Source organism: Montipora foliosa, unplaced genomic scaffold (genome assembly GCF_036669935.1).
Source record: "Montipora foliosa isolate CH-2021 unplaced genomic scaffold, ASM3666993v2 scaffold_413, whole genome shotgun sequence".
Classification (NCBI taxonomy): domain Eukaryota; kingdom Metazoa; phylum Cnidaria; class Anthozoa; order Scleractinia; family Acroporidae; genus Montipora; species Montipora foliosa.
In genome coordinates, this window is record NW_027179716.1 from 280,001 (window position 1) to 295,000 (window position 15,000).

General features: G+C 39.9%; 1 protein-coding gene across 2 annotated transcripts in view; it reads left to right on the forward strand.

Annotated features, from left to right (window-relative positions):
• The window catches only part of LOC137988307 (utrophin-like), a 106,609-nt gene that overhangs the window by 53,456 nt on the left and 38,153 nt on the right, over positions 1–15,000 (forward strand). For both annotated transcript variants that reach the window (XM_068834341.1, XM_068834340.1), the window contains exons 28-43: positions 4,692–4,872; positions 5,721–5,902; positions 6,237–6,420; positions 6,847–7,028; positions 7,351–7,519; positions 8,392–8,573; positions 9,225–9,399; positions 9,511–9,692; positions 10,063–10,237; positions 10,669–10,850; positions 10,936–11,110; positions 11,553–11,734; positions 12,415–12,592; positions 14,078–14,259; positions 14,510–14,684; positions 14,955–15,000. The exon at positions 14,955–15,000 is cut by the window's right edge and continues 136 nt beyond it. In XM_068834341.1, coding sequence (XP_068690442.1) covers positions 4,692–4,872; positions 5,721–5,902; positions 6,237–6,420; positions 6,847–7,028; positions 7,351–7,519; positions 8,392–8,573; positions 9,225–9,399; positions 9,511–9,692; positions 10,063–10,237; positions 10,669–10,850; positions 10,936–11,110; positions 11,553–11,734; positions 12,415–12,592; positions 14,078–14,259; positions 14,510–14,684; positions 14,955–15,000 — 2,732 coding nt within the window. The remainder of the gene's footprint in view (positions 1–4,691; positions 4,873–5,720; positions 5,903–6,236; positions 6,421–6,846; positions 7,029–7,350; positions 7,520–8,391; positions 8,574–9,224; positions 9,400–9,510; positions 9,693–10,062; positions 10,238–10,668; positions 10,851–10,935; positions 11,111–11,552; positions 11,735–12,414; positions 12,593–14,077; positions 14,260–14,509; positions 14,685–14,954) is intronic.

Genomic DNA, 15,000 nt, shown 5'->3' on the forward strand with positions numbered 1-15,000 from the left:
CAGTCACTCAGTCACTCAGTCAGTCAGTCAGTAAGTAAGTAAGTAAGTAAGTAAACTTTATTTAAACACGGAAAATCATCAATTAAGCTAAAAAAAGTAAAAAACGCTTTACAACAGTTTCACATGATTGCCATGTGGAAATCCGATAGGTCAGATACCTACTTGATTGTACGTTTGAACTGCCCAATAGAGTCAGCATTTCTTAAGTATTGGGGCAAATTGTTCTACAAACAGGCCCCGCTATAACAGAATTAGTATTTGGCTTGGGCATAGTAAGTTCACCTTCTAAGTTTCTTAAGTTATATTCAGCATCTCGTTGACTGAAAAGGCGTTGAAGGTATTCCGGGGCGAGATCATGAATTGTTTTATACATAATTAGTGCTTTCTGTTTTTTACTTCGAAGATACAGCTTCTCCCACTTAGGGAGTGTCGAGAATGAGGTTGGAGCTCGTATCAAAGGGTAATTTAGTAATTACCCTAGCTGCGTGATTTTGCAATTTTTGCAGCTTATCACTTGACTGGCCACTTAAGCAGTCCCAGACAGGACTGCAATAATCAAAATGCGGTAATATTAAGGAGTTATAAATTTGAAGCACAGTATCAGCTGAGATGAAGTGCCGTATTCGTTTTAAGGCTCCTATAGTTGAGGAAACTTTCCTGCATATTTCGTCTACATGATTTGACTAAGAAAGCCGATCAACAGTGGTACGACCCAGGGATTTAGTGTGAACTACTCTCCTGATCATTTCGTCATCAATTCGTATATCAACCTCGTCACATTGAGTTTTTAATCTCTGCCTAGATCCAATTATCATTAACTTGGTCTTAGCCACATTTAAACTCAACCTGTTGGCTCTCAGCCAACAGTTAAGGTTACTGAGTTCAGGAGTTATTGCTAGTTTGAGCTCTGTTAAAGTTTTTCCAGCTAGGGTTATATTGGTATCGTCAGCGAACATTCTCGGGAAGCCTGCCGGAGGCAGTTAGGAAGATCGTTAATATACATTAAAAATAGCAAGGGACCTAATATGCTGCCTTGCGGAACCCCACAAGCAATAGTGCGAGGAGTTGACAGTCTTCCATTTACATTACATCTTTGGGTCCGATTGCTTAGGTACGATTGCAACCAAGGGATAGTTGCCTGGTCGGCCCCAAAGTATGGCGTCTTGCGTGAAATGGTTTCATGGTCGATAGTGTCGAATGCCTTTTTAAGGTCAATGAAAACGACGCCATCCAGGAAGCCATTGTCGATGTTAACAGACCAGCTATTTGTCACCTCAAGCAAAGGTGTAAGGAACGAAACCCTGACTGGCAACTTGATAGCAGTTTATGATCATTTAGGTAATGATAAAGTTGGTCATAGACATGTTTTTCAAGTACGTTTGAGAATACTGGGATAACGGAGATTTGGCGGTAATTATTTATGTCTGATTTTGATTCTTTTTAAAGATCGGTGTCACCCTAGCCAATTTCTATTCAGTTGGATAGATTCCCGTGGTGATTGATTTTGTAAATGTGTCTGTTAGTGAGGGTACTAGCGATCTTGTCAAGGCCAGTGGCTTTCTTTTCATCGGTTTTTTTAACAGGTCGAGAACAATGTCGACACTCGGAGTTTTTAGAGAAAACGAATTATCAGATGGAGACAAGAATGATTCAGCGTCAACTTCTTCAACCGGAATATCTTGAGCTAGCATTTTCGCAATGTTAGGGAAGTGCACATTGAAAGCTTCCGCCATATCATCGGCGTTATTTGTAGTACGTTCTATTCTTAGCTTGGATTTCCAAAATATTGGACGACTTACAACTATGAGTTGAGTTATACGTGTTGGTTCAGTAGTGTAGCAGCTCTCGAAACGTATCATTTGATTGGCTAAGACCATAGATGTCAAGAATGTTAGTCAATGAGGACGAAATATGTGCTGTTGCCTCAGGCAAAAGATTGCAGTTAACATCGCCAAGTAGATACAACTCCTTATTTTCAGCGTCAATTTTGTCCACCAATCTCTCAAACTCGTTAAACAACTCGCTCGGAGGACCTGGGGGCATCGAAGCATGCTGATTTCAATAAATAAACACTCCAAGTTATCGTTATTTAGATCATCTCGCATTCGGAAATTAAGATGTGTGCGCAGGTAGATACAAACACCACCCCTTTCCTTCCATTAACTCTGCGATCTCTTCTGACTATTTTAAAGCCAGGTAAATAAAGTTCGTCATCATGAATGGTGGAATCTAATTTAGATTCGTTAATTATAAGAATATCTACTTTAGAACAGGATATGAATACTCGAAGTTCATGAATATGGGACAGTAGACTATTTATATTTAGGGAAGCAATAGCCAAACCTTCCCCAAAAACACTAGATAGTTAAACTTACCCCGGTTATCGCTCGTGCCGGCATCAGACAAATCGGATTCCCAAACGGCAATATCGTAATCTGAACGCAAATAATTTGTAAAATTCCGGGCAAAACAAGATGTTCCAGCTTGTTTAGTTAAAGACCACTGCGATTCAAATGGTAGCTGCCTAAAATGTTAAAATGGTCAACAAATCCCCAGCTGTTTTGTCTGCAGGTTTCCTCGAGTATTTTGTTCACGCCAGATATTTTACAAGCCAAGGCCTCGTCGTCAGATCTACAAACCAGACTGGATAGCGTGATCTTTGCTGGAGGTTTTGAGCTGGCTATTGTGACTAAATCGATAATTTCTTTCGCATAAGTACTGGGATTGTCGCAAGATCTTTGACTGTTCGTTCCCATGCACGTGAATAATTACCTCGTTTGGGTTTCAACGAAGCAGTGGTTTAATATGATCTTTCATATCCAGCGTTGTACAGCCTGGGAAGAATGATACTTTTACTCGCGAGTTTCTAGACATTTTATGACCTTGGAGGTGCTTGAGAATAGAATCGCCGGCTATAACAATTTCCTTTCGACGGATCAATTGCATTTGCTCGGGTTCACTTGGCGGCTCCATTGACCCAGATCGGTTACTCTTACGCATTGTGATCTTCTTCGAGCATGAGGATCTTTTGCTCTTTCTATCTTCCCTGCTGTACTGCTGTTGATTTCATTTCTGACATCCACTTGCGTATCGTCACTGAGTGGCACAAGACTGTTTTAGGTTACGATGTTATTGGTAGTTGCATTCCGTTGACTACGATCGGCACTTCCAAGTTTCATACGCGAATTTTCCACTTGATGCCAGCACTGATCGGCCTTCTGGTGATGGTACTTTCCTTCACTCTTTTCCTGTATAATAATATTTAGCGCCAGGCAGAGGGAGTCATTTTCCTGCGCCAAGGAAGCTGCACGGTACTCAAGACAAACATTTTTCCTCCAAATCTACAACCACTTTACCGTTTTTGCATATTGTCATAAGCAGTTGTTCGCACCTTTCTTTGTAATCGAAGAGCTCAGCCCTGAGCCGGTGCTCGAAAACCAGGAATGCAAACAGCTGTCGGACTTCAGTGTTAGAACGGACGACGAGAACGAGACCAATCCTAAAGAAACAAACAAAATACAGTGTAAAATCATCGATATTGCGGTGCCGGAAGGTGAGCAAGAAGGAAGATGAAAAGATAAACAAACGATCTAGACCTGGATAGGGAGAACAGAAAAATGTGGGAGTGCGCGTGAATGTGGTGCCAGTGGTGATCGGAGCATTAGGGACGGTTGCGGTACAAATGAGTGAGAGTCTGAAGCTCATATGGGTGAGCACCTCATCGAGCTCATTCAGAAGTCAGCACGGCGGGGATTTGAGAAAAGTCGTGGAGTGTTGCTGCTGACGATGATGAGGATGACGATAACGACGACTCCGATGATGATGATGATGATGATAATAAAGCTGGAAAATGGTTCCTTTGGCAACTTGTTGTTGCTCGGCTCCATAGTCTAAACCAGTACTTTGACTATGAAAACTTGGCGATGACCATCACTCAGCGTCTTCAAACAACTGACGAGAAAGTACTGCCAACCGAGGAGAACAAATGATTAGACTGTACTCTTCTAGGATAATGACCCGTCTCACAACCCTACAATTCTCATAACCCCGTGGGACGTAAAAGAACCACACCCTATTGACAAGGAAAACGGCATGGAGTTGCCAGTGTTGTGGTCTGTTCTCTGTGGTACAGTAAACGCTCTGAAATACTAGCTACACGAAGCTACTCTTAAATCCGTGGATAAACACAAATATGATGATGGTTGTGATTGTGACATGCTCAAAAATCGTGACTGTCAGGAGACAGCCAGTTGGCTATTTGCCTAGTGTGTTTGATTCCAATTCGTCACTAAATAAAAATCATTCAAGTGGTGTAAGCGAGATTTGAAACCACGGGACCATACGGGACACACGGAATTGAGGAATGTGACCACAAGCTACTTTGATTCTCAATTACCCATATTGATCAACGGGTGTTACAATACAACTCATAGTTAGGTAGTTACTGTAATCAAGGCTCAATTCACACGATTTTTAGGAAGACCGTTGTAAGGTGATAACATTTCGTGTTTAAATAAAGATTGATAAGGAATGATGATGATGATGATGATGATGATGATGATAATGATGATGATGATGATGATGATGCTTATAGTGAGAAACAAGCTGAGTTAAAATAATTTTTGTTGAATAAATATGAATGTAAATTTCAACTAATGCAAATCTATCAACATCTTAATGTTTTTCTCCAGGCTAGAGCGACTGTCTTTCCAGCAAGAAGAAGAGAGGAAACAGAAGCTGGGTAAGTGGGAAATTTGGATCATACGGATTGAAGAACTGGAGAAGAGATGCCAGGAAAAGCTTGAGAATCTGAGAACTAAGGGACAACCAGAGGACAGGAAGGACGTTGAAGATCAGATTATTCTTGCCCAAGTAAGTTCGAGATTCTCTTTATTGATTCGTGAGTTCAAATCATGTGAAACGTAAAAAAACCCCTAGGTACATGGCTTATTCATTCTAGTGTTTGATGACATTTTAAAATTTTTAGAAAGTGTCTGTTTCTGATATACAAGTTTTCCTGTCAACTCTATCACTATTTATGCAGCTTGGCTAAAAGCTAAGTGGAATTTTTGTTTCGAATCATCAGTCAATAATTTCAAATGCAACTAATGATGCTTGAAGGTTTAATGTCCCCGCGACAAGGATGATGATCTATCATTGGGAGACCAGTGGGACACATATTCCATGAAGAACTTAAATAAACAATTACCTAACTCTCTCTCTTCTTGTGACTGGATGGGTGAAACATCTGACCGGTGTTCCGGATGTCGTCGGTTTGAATCCCGGCTAGAACTATGAGTTTTCAGTTGCCTTTCTCCCGTTTCCAAGCAACTAATCTATCAGCCAATAAATCTATCATTAATTTGAGGCAAATTTGGCGAAGAACGATGCCTTCCATAAGCAATTAGGAATTTTAACAGAAAAGGTAAATAATGGCGTTGGTATAGATTGCCCGAATGATCTCCTCTTCTTCTTTTTATTTTATTTTATATACGTCACTAGCCTTAAGAATTGTACGGTTAAAAGCTTTTTTGTAGTATTGTATTGTGTTGTTTTTTTTTTTTTAATGCAAGATTCGATTGTCTTCGCCTTTGGTCCCAAGATTCGTTTATACTTTTGCCAGAGTAAAACCAAGTATTAATACGAGCTACATTCAATTGCCCACTTGACATTTCTTTTTTGAACCCTTGTTGAAAAGCGTGTCATTACTACTCTTTAAGGAATTCCAAGAGGGGCTTGAGTCAGCGAAACCCGAAATTGTCGAGGGTCTTGCATATGGCTCCCAGCTTTTGGAAGACGATTTCCTTGATGATGACAGCAAAGCAGACATCAAAAGCAACATACAAGTCATGAGCGAAGGCCTAACTAACTTGGAGAAGGCCAGCGATGACGAAACGGGCAGGTAAACTGTCATACCATACTTTTTTGTGCCATTTTTATAAATTAAGTTAAAATAACGTTTGGCCCTTGCGAGCAAAATTTACTTTGGACTTTTTTAGCTATTGCAATCTCAAATAATCTGCTTATATTATTTAAAAGACTCCAAGGGCAGGTTCTATGTTTTTTCTTGAAGAAGAAAATTAAGAAATGGTGAAGGGTAACAGATTTTACTTATTTTCCCAACTTACTCCATTCAAGCAATGCATCGTGATAGTCAGGATATGGACCAAGTTCTAGTTATCAAGTCAGATAAAACATTTCTTTATTCCGCTGAAAGAAGATATTCTTTATCACAGGTTAAAGGATCTCCTTTTGTTTCATGAAGAAGAGGGAAAACGAAGAAAATTCTCGAACTGGGAGGAAATTACAGTTCGCATGAAAGAGCTAATGGCAAGTTGTCAAGAAAAGTTGCAAGATCTCCGATCCAAAGGTGACCCAAAAGATAGAAAGGATGTGGATGAGCAAGTAATCCTAGCTGATGTAAGATTTCCTTTGATATTGTGCCGTTGATTCCTACCTTGTACATGATGATCATGATAATGAGAGTGATGGCGGAGACTCTGCGAGTCTTCATAGTAATGGCTTGGTAATGGGTTTGATGATAGCAAACACTGATATTTCATGAATGGATTTTTAGTCGTTGAGTAAAATGACCGGTCTGTGATGTCGTTCGCGACATGAAAAGCGTGACTCAGTTTAGTCCGGCGGAAATTTTAAATGGCTGCATTACTTCTAACTTGGCATTCTCCCCTCAATTTAGCGTTATGGGGAGAACCCCGAGCAAGAACAGCAAACACATATTATGCCGTGAAATAAAGGTCATTGAAAATTTGTATTATGCGAAAAACATCGTGTTCCCACTACTTTGAACTGATCTTTATTTGATAAAAGACTCTCTGATCGCAGGCATTCAAAAACGAGCTTGAGTCTTCCAAACCCATAATTGGTGACGGCCTCGACTACGGACGTCAACTTCTGGAAGACAATGATTTAGATGACGATAAAAGATCAGCTGTTGCACAGGTCATTCATGAGCTGGAAGGTGAATGGACAACACTAGAAGACGCTGAGACCCACGAAGAGCGCAGGTAAAGTCTTAATAAAATTTATAAAGCTTCCTCTTTGTCTTTTATCGATAGCTCCTGTCACCGCTAAGAATTCTGAGGTTTTTTTTCTCACTGTATGGCTCTCAGGGTATCATCAAACAATATAATTTGTCTCAAAACTGTGTCGTGTGAATTTTGAAGTAAAAATTTCTTGTAAACACTGCAAAACCAGCTCACCGTAAGACAACGACGAATAGAGAAACTTAAAAACGTTACACTTACTTGACGATCAAACCACACGGCTGTAATCATTAAATTCTTGAGTCCTGGTAGCAGCGATGGGTTTTTTTACTTGATTCATTAGATTGCAAGATCGAATGAAGGCAGTGGAAGAAGAGCAAGATCTCCTGGAAGACTGGAAAGAGAAATACGATATCTTGAATTCTGGTATGGATGCTGCTGATGAAAAGATTGCTCAGGGGAAGAAGGCGGAAAGCCCAGAGGAGATAGAGAACTGTTACATAATGATTCAGGTTTGGGTAGTCACGTTACCATTCTGATGATTAACAAGATTTATTCAGGCAGTCGATTTTCTTTTGAAGCTTTTTCTATTAGCACTTAAACGAGGCCATTTCAAGAGGACAAGATACATGAAAGCTATATACCTGAACTTCGGATATGAAGAGACTTTCTAAGCAAAATCTCAACGCTGTTAATCAAGAAACGTCGTAATAAAATGTCGCAAAGAAGCCTGAAAAACTCATGCCTTAACCCATGGTCGTGCGGATTGCGTTCCATTCGCAACAAATTAACAGACGAAATACCTATGGTTTCATAGTTATCACAATGCACTGGTCTGCTGAGTTTGTTTTGTGTACATGAGAGGCAAAGGTAAACCGTTTTCGAAGAGTTTTGTGTAAGATATTGCCAAACTATTCAGGAAAATGCCTAGCAAGTTCTTTAGAACTTTAATCCACCCTTGTTTGCCCTCGTTGTTGTTCGAGGCAAAGGGGTGTTGTCTCCGTTCGTAACCATTCATGAATCTATACGTTACGTATAGTTTCACGTTATGTTGTATTTCAGGAAATTGCGAATGACTATGACCATGAGAAAAGAAAATCATTCACCTTAGTAGCCTTATCCTCTGTTTGCATGTGCCATCGTAACCACTTTGGTCTTTGAGGGCTCATTGGTCACGTGTTCATAAAGCAGGACTTAAATTCTTCTCGTTTTCCCTATTATACTGGCCTCAATTCCTCACATGTAAATGCAAATTTCGTCACGTGGTGAACCTCCTCCTGGTTCGGGATTTCGCCCTTTATATAGCCGACGACAAGACTTGGTTATTTTTGTGTTACTGAAGAGCGCTATGGACAGGAGTAATTAATTTTTTCACATTCCGTAGGATCTGTCAGATGGTCTTTCACACATGGAGCCTGAAGTGAACAGCACTTTTTCCTACGGTAGAGAACTAGCTTCAAATGAAAGCCTGAGCAACGACTGTCGCGAAAAAGTTTCTGAAAATGTTAGTTACCTCGAAGAGAGATGGAAAGGCCTATTTAAGCAATCCCAGGACGAATTTGCAAGGTATAAAATTAGACTTCAGTACAATTACCAGGACAAATGTATATTCCGCCAAAATGCTCGGATTTTTCATTTCTATTTTCCATTTCCTCAAAAGTAATAACTTACTTCCTCCCACGTTTCTTCAAAGACTGATGGCTTGTCATTATGAAAGGACGAACTGGTCCTTTTCTATCGGCAGGTACAAAAGATAGGCCTCAGGTCACAAATAAAAGAAAATTCCATTTTTACGAAAATACACTCTCGGTGAGGAATGCCAGCATCAACTTGGGCCCCTACAATTTGAATCTTATTGATTTATTTCCCAGTAAATCTCGGTCAAGGCTAACATGCAGATGCTACCCTGTTAGTTGAGGCCACAACTGTTCTGTGGCATCCCATTTGGAGGGGCTGAGAGGCCCGGAACGAGTCTCTGAGGGAATTTCCTCCTTTGTTGAAAATGGTGGATGACGAACACTGATAAAGTGAAACGTTTTGGCCCCAGGCACGAAAACGTAAAATTAGACCTTAAAATTAGAGCCCCTTTCGCTCATCTCTTATCTTTTACTGTTATTTAAGACATCGTTCGAACTGTTGACGCATCATAATGTTCCCTTCATGTTTGTTGTTTACAATTTAATCTAATGGGTCATTTATAAAATTTATCTTCTTAAGACTCGGAGTTAAACTGGGAGCTGCTCAAGAAAGGTTAAGAAACTTGAATTCCTGGAATAAACGATATGAGGAGTTACATGAATGGGTGACTGATAGATATACGAGATTACGATCCCGGCCCACCTCCCCTGAAGTTACCTTTGGCGGAATTAAAAGGCAGCAAAGTGTCATTGAGGTAAGGTTCAGAATTAATATTTTAATGAAGTCTTAAGTGTTGCAAATTGCGACGTTCCAATTACGTTCCAATTGCGTACAAACATTGAGACGTTCCAATTACGTGATACAGGATTTAGTGAGCGATCTGCTGTCCAAGCAAGGCGAGGTGAACGAGATGATTGACGGAGGAAACAAGTTTATCGATGACAATTCCTTGCCTGAGGACGACAGGAAAACGATTCATGACAAGATGGTCATACTGCACGATGACTGGAACAAACTGGCCACGTTAACATCTGGAAAGCAACAGAGGTTAGTGTCAGGAAACCATTTTACTACGGCCCATTTTTTCTTAGAACGATTGTCTGAAATACTTTAATCCATGTCTTCTGAAACTTGCCACGCTGTCAGTAGAAAGGACAAACTTTGTTAGATTCCAGGTCTACACATGTCTTTGTTGCTAAGAAACGCGGGAAATTGTTGCACCCCAACATAGACTCTAATATGAATGGACCTCAAAACGTATCTTGTCTCTTGAAAAATCGTAGGACTCATAGTTGACAGTATAACAGCGGATGCAAACTCCTCCTTGAGTGGTTTTCTACCAACTATTTGAGTTTCACAAGTTAAACAAGTTTATGCACAACCACGTGACAACCTGAAACCAGTACTTTTATTTTAGTGTGCAAGTCTTGCTTCTTGAAAAGGAGCAACAACATTTGGACAAGACCCAAAACTGGAGAAGAAAGATAGACCCCGTCATGGTCTGGGTATCATCAGCAGAGGCGAAGCTCAATAGTCACTTTGACATAGCACCGGATCTGGATACAGTAAAGAAACAAAAACATGAGCTAGAGGTAGGAGGAGTCAAGAGATCTTTGGTAGCTGGGAGCAAAATGTAGCATGGATTTACTTTGCGCTTGATGACGCTAGAATGTGATAAAAACCAACTGGTCGATCATGAGCTAAGGCCGAACTTTTTCAAATTTACTACCCATCCACCAAATAAAAAAAATCATTGGCAAATTATTAAGGACGTCATGGAAAGACCAAAATTAGAGTATAATTTATTAAACACTCGACCAAAAAAAGAAGCTTTTGAAATGAGTTTCCAATTCCTGGATCAAAACAACTTTACGGAAAATCGTTAAAATTACCTTTTATTTCATCACTCCTTATCGCGTATAAGGCTCAGCGTAGAGTACTGACAAAACATTCTTATAAAATGATGAAGCATGAAACGTCATTGTCGAAGTACAGGAAATAGTTGCTGTTCATTCTTACTCAGGATTTTAACAATGAAATGCTGTCTCATCAACGTGAGGTGAGTGATACTCTGGAGACTGGAGATAAGCTGCTGAAAGATTCTGAACTTCCCGAAGATGACAGGACCGCGATACAGAAGGAAGTTCTGGATTTGAGTCACCGATGGGAGAATCTCGAGGAACTTGTAACCTGGAAGTCGGAGAGGTAACGTAAAAGATACGCGATTCATAATCATCATATCATCATCTTTTTCACTTTTTTTAACATTCTTGTACTCCACTTTTCTTAGAATTGATGACACGATCCTTAAACTCAAACTTCAGCAGGAAGGCAAGCTTGAAAAGTGGCATCAAGGACTTCGAGATATCGATAGCTGGGTGATGAAGACCAAAGTTAAGGTGGATGCGGAATTGGGTCTTGCCACTGATGTGGATTCCGCTTTGGAGCAAATAGATGACTTCCAGGTGTGAAGAACCGCGGCATTATTCCTTGACATTACAATAATAATAATAATAATAATAATAATAACAATAAGAAGAAGAAGAAGGAGAAGAAGAAGAACAAGAACAAGAACTACAACAACAACAGCAACAGCAATAATAATGATAAGAAGGAGAAGAATGACAACGTCGAGGATAAAAAAAAACAAGTGAAACTTTTGTCGTACTACTATGAACCAAAAGTATGCTCCGTAATGTTTAAATCCTTGAAGACTGCCCCGCCTTTAGAAATGAACAACACTACTATTGTAAAAGTATTTCAAAAGGACTGCTCTTTCTGAAGCCTAAGTGCAAAGAGTGATTAAAAACCCAGGAGAAAGTTGTGAGCTACAGATTTCGGAATTTTTTTTAGTGCCAAATAAATTTGTCTTCTGTTTTAATAGCTTTCTTCATTATTATCATACAGGATATTATTAAAGACGCCCCAGTGTATCAAGAAAAGGTTACCCACTTAAACGAGTTCGGCAGCAACTTAATGACAGACCCTTGCCTTGGCGAAGAAGAAAGGAAACTTGTGCGCAGTGATACTGATGTCTGTAATGAAAAATGGAACAAGCTTGTTAACCTTGCCAATGCCAAGCAGACCAGGTAACTCAATTGTAAGAGTATCCTTGGCGTGTATCGCGTTCTTGGAATATTACATTTATTGATTCAATGAACCACTGATTCACTCCGCTTGTAGTAAAGTCAGTAATGAGCAAACAACAAATGCATGTAATTCTGTTATCACTCCTGATCCTAAGCCTTCCGGTTCGATGTCCTCTACTCATTCAAGTTCGATTTCAATGTTGATGATTCTGTTATGGAAAAATGTTTAAAAAGCGGAAATTTGTCTAAAAAGTGGCACGAACTATCATACAAAGGATCCCAATCGATTTGACAGCCTGCTGTTCATTCGTTAAATCTTAAGAAATAAAGTGGAGTTTTTTCAAGCCAATAGTTCTCTTATTGATCTTTGATATCGTTGTTAGTGACTTTCTTCGTTCTTTTTTATGGCTCCCGGCAAAGCAACACAGACACCTGAACAAACATGTGTTTACGTCAAAACTTAGGTTATTGTCATTTGCGTAAGATCGCTGTCGTTGTACCCTTTGAGAAAAATTCCCTCTGGGCCTTTTTGGGATTATCTTCCATTCGCCTTTGGAGTTCCGTTTTTTCCTACACATTCGCTACCCGAAGTTTATAAATTTGGCTTGATGACCCTGAGCATTTACAAGTCAATCTTGTTCTCATTGCGAATGAAACACTTCATGTTTCTTTTCCCTCAGAATGGAGGAGAATCTGGACAAGCTGGAGCAACAGGAGCGAGATATTATAGAACGATGGAAAATCCGTTCAGAGAGAGCAGGATTAGCACTGGATAAGCTGGAGGGGCAGATATCTGTTATCGATGACCCGATAGGAAACACTTTGGAGACTGTCAGGCGACAGGAGGACGCGTTTGAGGTACAATTGATGATGAAGTGGGTAATATCTGCAAGTGCTGTATATCTGTATTGAAAGGCATATACTTGTCATGCAACGCACTCGAGTAATATCCTACAATGTCAATTGAATTTGTAGATTCTAAATGTACCGACGACAGTGGTGGTTTTAATATTTTCCGTGGGGTACTCCCCTCTAGTCAAAACCCGGCAACGTTTGATTTGCTCAGATTTCATGTGATTTGGTTTGATTTATAATTCCCCAATTAGTGCAGAACTTGCGTCATATACTTAACTATAAGACTTTAATAAAGCGACTATAATGATTACAATGATGCATACCTCGCTGCTTTTATCAGGTTGTAATGCTGCCTCTTCTTGTAAGGCTACTGAGTGGGCAATCAACTCTATAAAATGATCCTTTTTCTCAAAGAATTCTGTCTAATGAGGGAGGCAGCACGGATGGAGCAGAGATGAGAGTACTCGCCTCCGACTAGTGCACCCTGGAATCGGTCACATGTGGGTTGAGTCGGTTCTCTACTATGCTCCGAGGTTTTCCTCCATGTCCTCCGGTTTCCCCCTCTCCTCACAAACCAACCGATTTCATTTTCATATGCGTTGATTTGATTTGATTTGATTTGATTTGATTTGATTTGATTTGATTTGATTTCTGTACAGTGTGCAGGGCTCGAAATAATTTCCAGAGAGTCTCCGGACACGATGACCGGCCAAATTCATTTTAGCTCGGTCACGTACCGTTTCTGCGACTTGCTACAACTGAAACAACTGAACAGCATGGAAATTTTAATTTATTTCATTTTCAAAACGATCAAATGTGACCGGTCAACATGACCGGCAAAACGAAAAGTTGACCGGTCAACTGCCAAATCAGTTCGGACATTGTGCGTTGACCGCCGTTATTTCGAGCCCTGGTGTGTCCAATTAGTGCCCCATTGCTTAATACACTCGACACTTAAATAAAGTTCATTCTAACGACTTTGTAAGGGTCTCACACAGGGGCACCCAACGAGAATATAGTTCAAAACCACTTAAACATAGCTTTGTTAAACGTATTTTAGTATTTAAACGGTAGATATAGGCATATTTTTATCCCCTAAAGATTTTTCATCTGTTCGGATTTCCTAGCTGAAAGTCTAGTGATCCGAAAATTATAGGGATCAAAAGTTACCTTTTTGAAAATTTCAGCCAGAAAAAGGGCTCCCGAAAATTCTAGCTGACCTTTTTAGGGTAAAAATCAGTCAAAATTGGGCAATTATACCATTTTTTAGATGTTCGAAAATCTTAGGACAGGCAGGCAAGCAAGAAATTTTACAACATATGTTCCGAAAATTCTAGATCTCAAATCGTCTTCCGAACAGATATTTTCCGAAAATTGACGTTGGGTGCCCCTGTCTCACACCTCATTATTGCATTCCCACACTCCTTATCTATTACTGGTACCATGTCTTCAGCCTTCTATAACGTTTTTCATTTTTGCTTGGTCTAGATATTCTCCAACGAAGTTGATTTAAACACTTCCCACATGATCGACACATTTGCCTTGGGTGAGCAAGTCAGAAAGGACCCCAAATTGACAATGAAAAAGAAAGAAGAGGTCAAAGTACACTTAAACTCGTTAACAGCACGATGGGACCGAGTCAAGGATTTTCTTGCCTTGAGAAATGAAAGGTGCGAAAAAATTCGTCTTACTTTCTGCAGTTGTCATTTTCCTACAGGTTCCCGAAAACCTGCCAAATACACATGAAAAGGCTGAAATCCATGACTCAAATTTTTGAACCATTTCATCTAGGGGGATCTTTCTTGAAAATTAAAGAAGATGAGAGCAAGAACGAAACGACCAGGAGGAGTTTTTTAGTTCTTCTCTATTTTTTTTGCATTTGCTGTTTCTTAATAATACTCTTTGTTGTTCTTTGTAAAGAATCGACGAAGCCTCCAAGAGGCTTCAACGGGAGAGAAGACTCAAGCTTCACGAGTGGGAAGAACAATTGAACTCTATTGACAGCTTTCTACGGAAGGCAGAGAGGGAAACCGAAAGGCTAGAACCTATAGGGGACGATTTAGAGACTGTCCGACAACAGCATGAGGACTTCGAGGTTTGTTCGATAACCAAAATTGGAACTGAACAGTTTTCAAGTATCCGCCCTGACGCGTCACGTCTTAGTTATTGTACTTTACCTTTATTTTAACTGCTGGCAGCTGTAGGGTTCAATAATTAATGTTAAGGGGCTTTTTCACCTTACTGTCAAAAAGTTATTATTCAATTCTGTTCAATCTAAATAGTTCATCTTAAACTTGTCATAATTTAACCTTTTACTTGATGTATTTACACTGCTGCTTTTTTTATTCTCATCTTTTGCCTCCAGCATTCCATGGGCATGCTTTTAGCTCCGCAGAGGCGAGTGGACGATT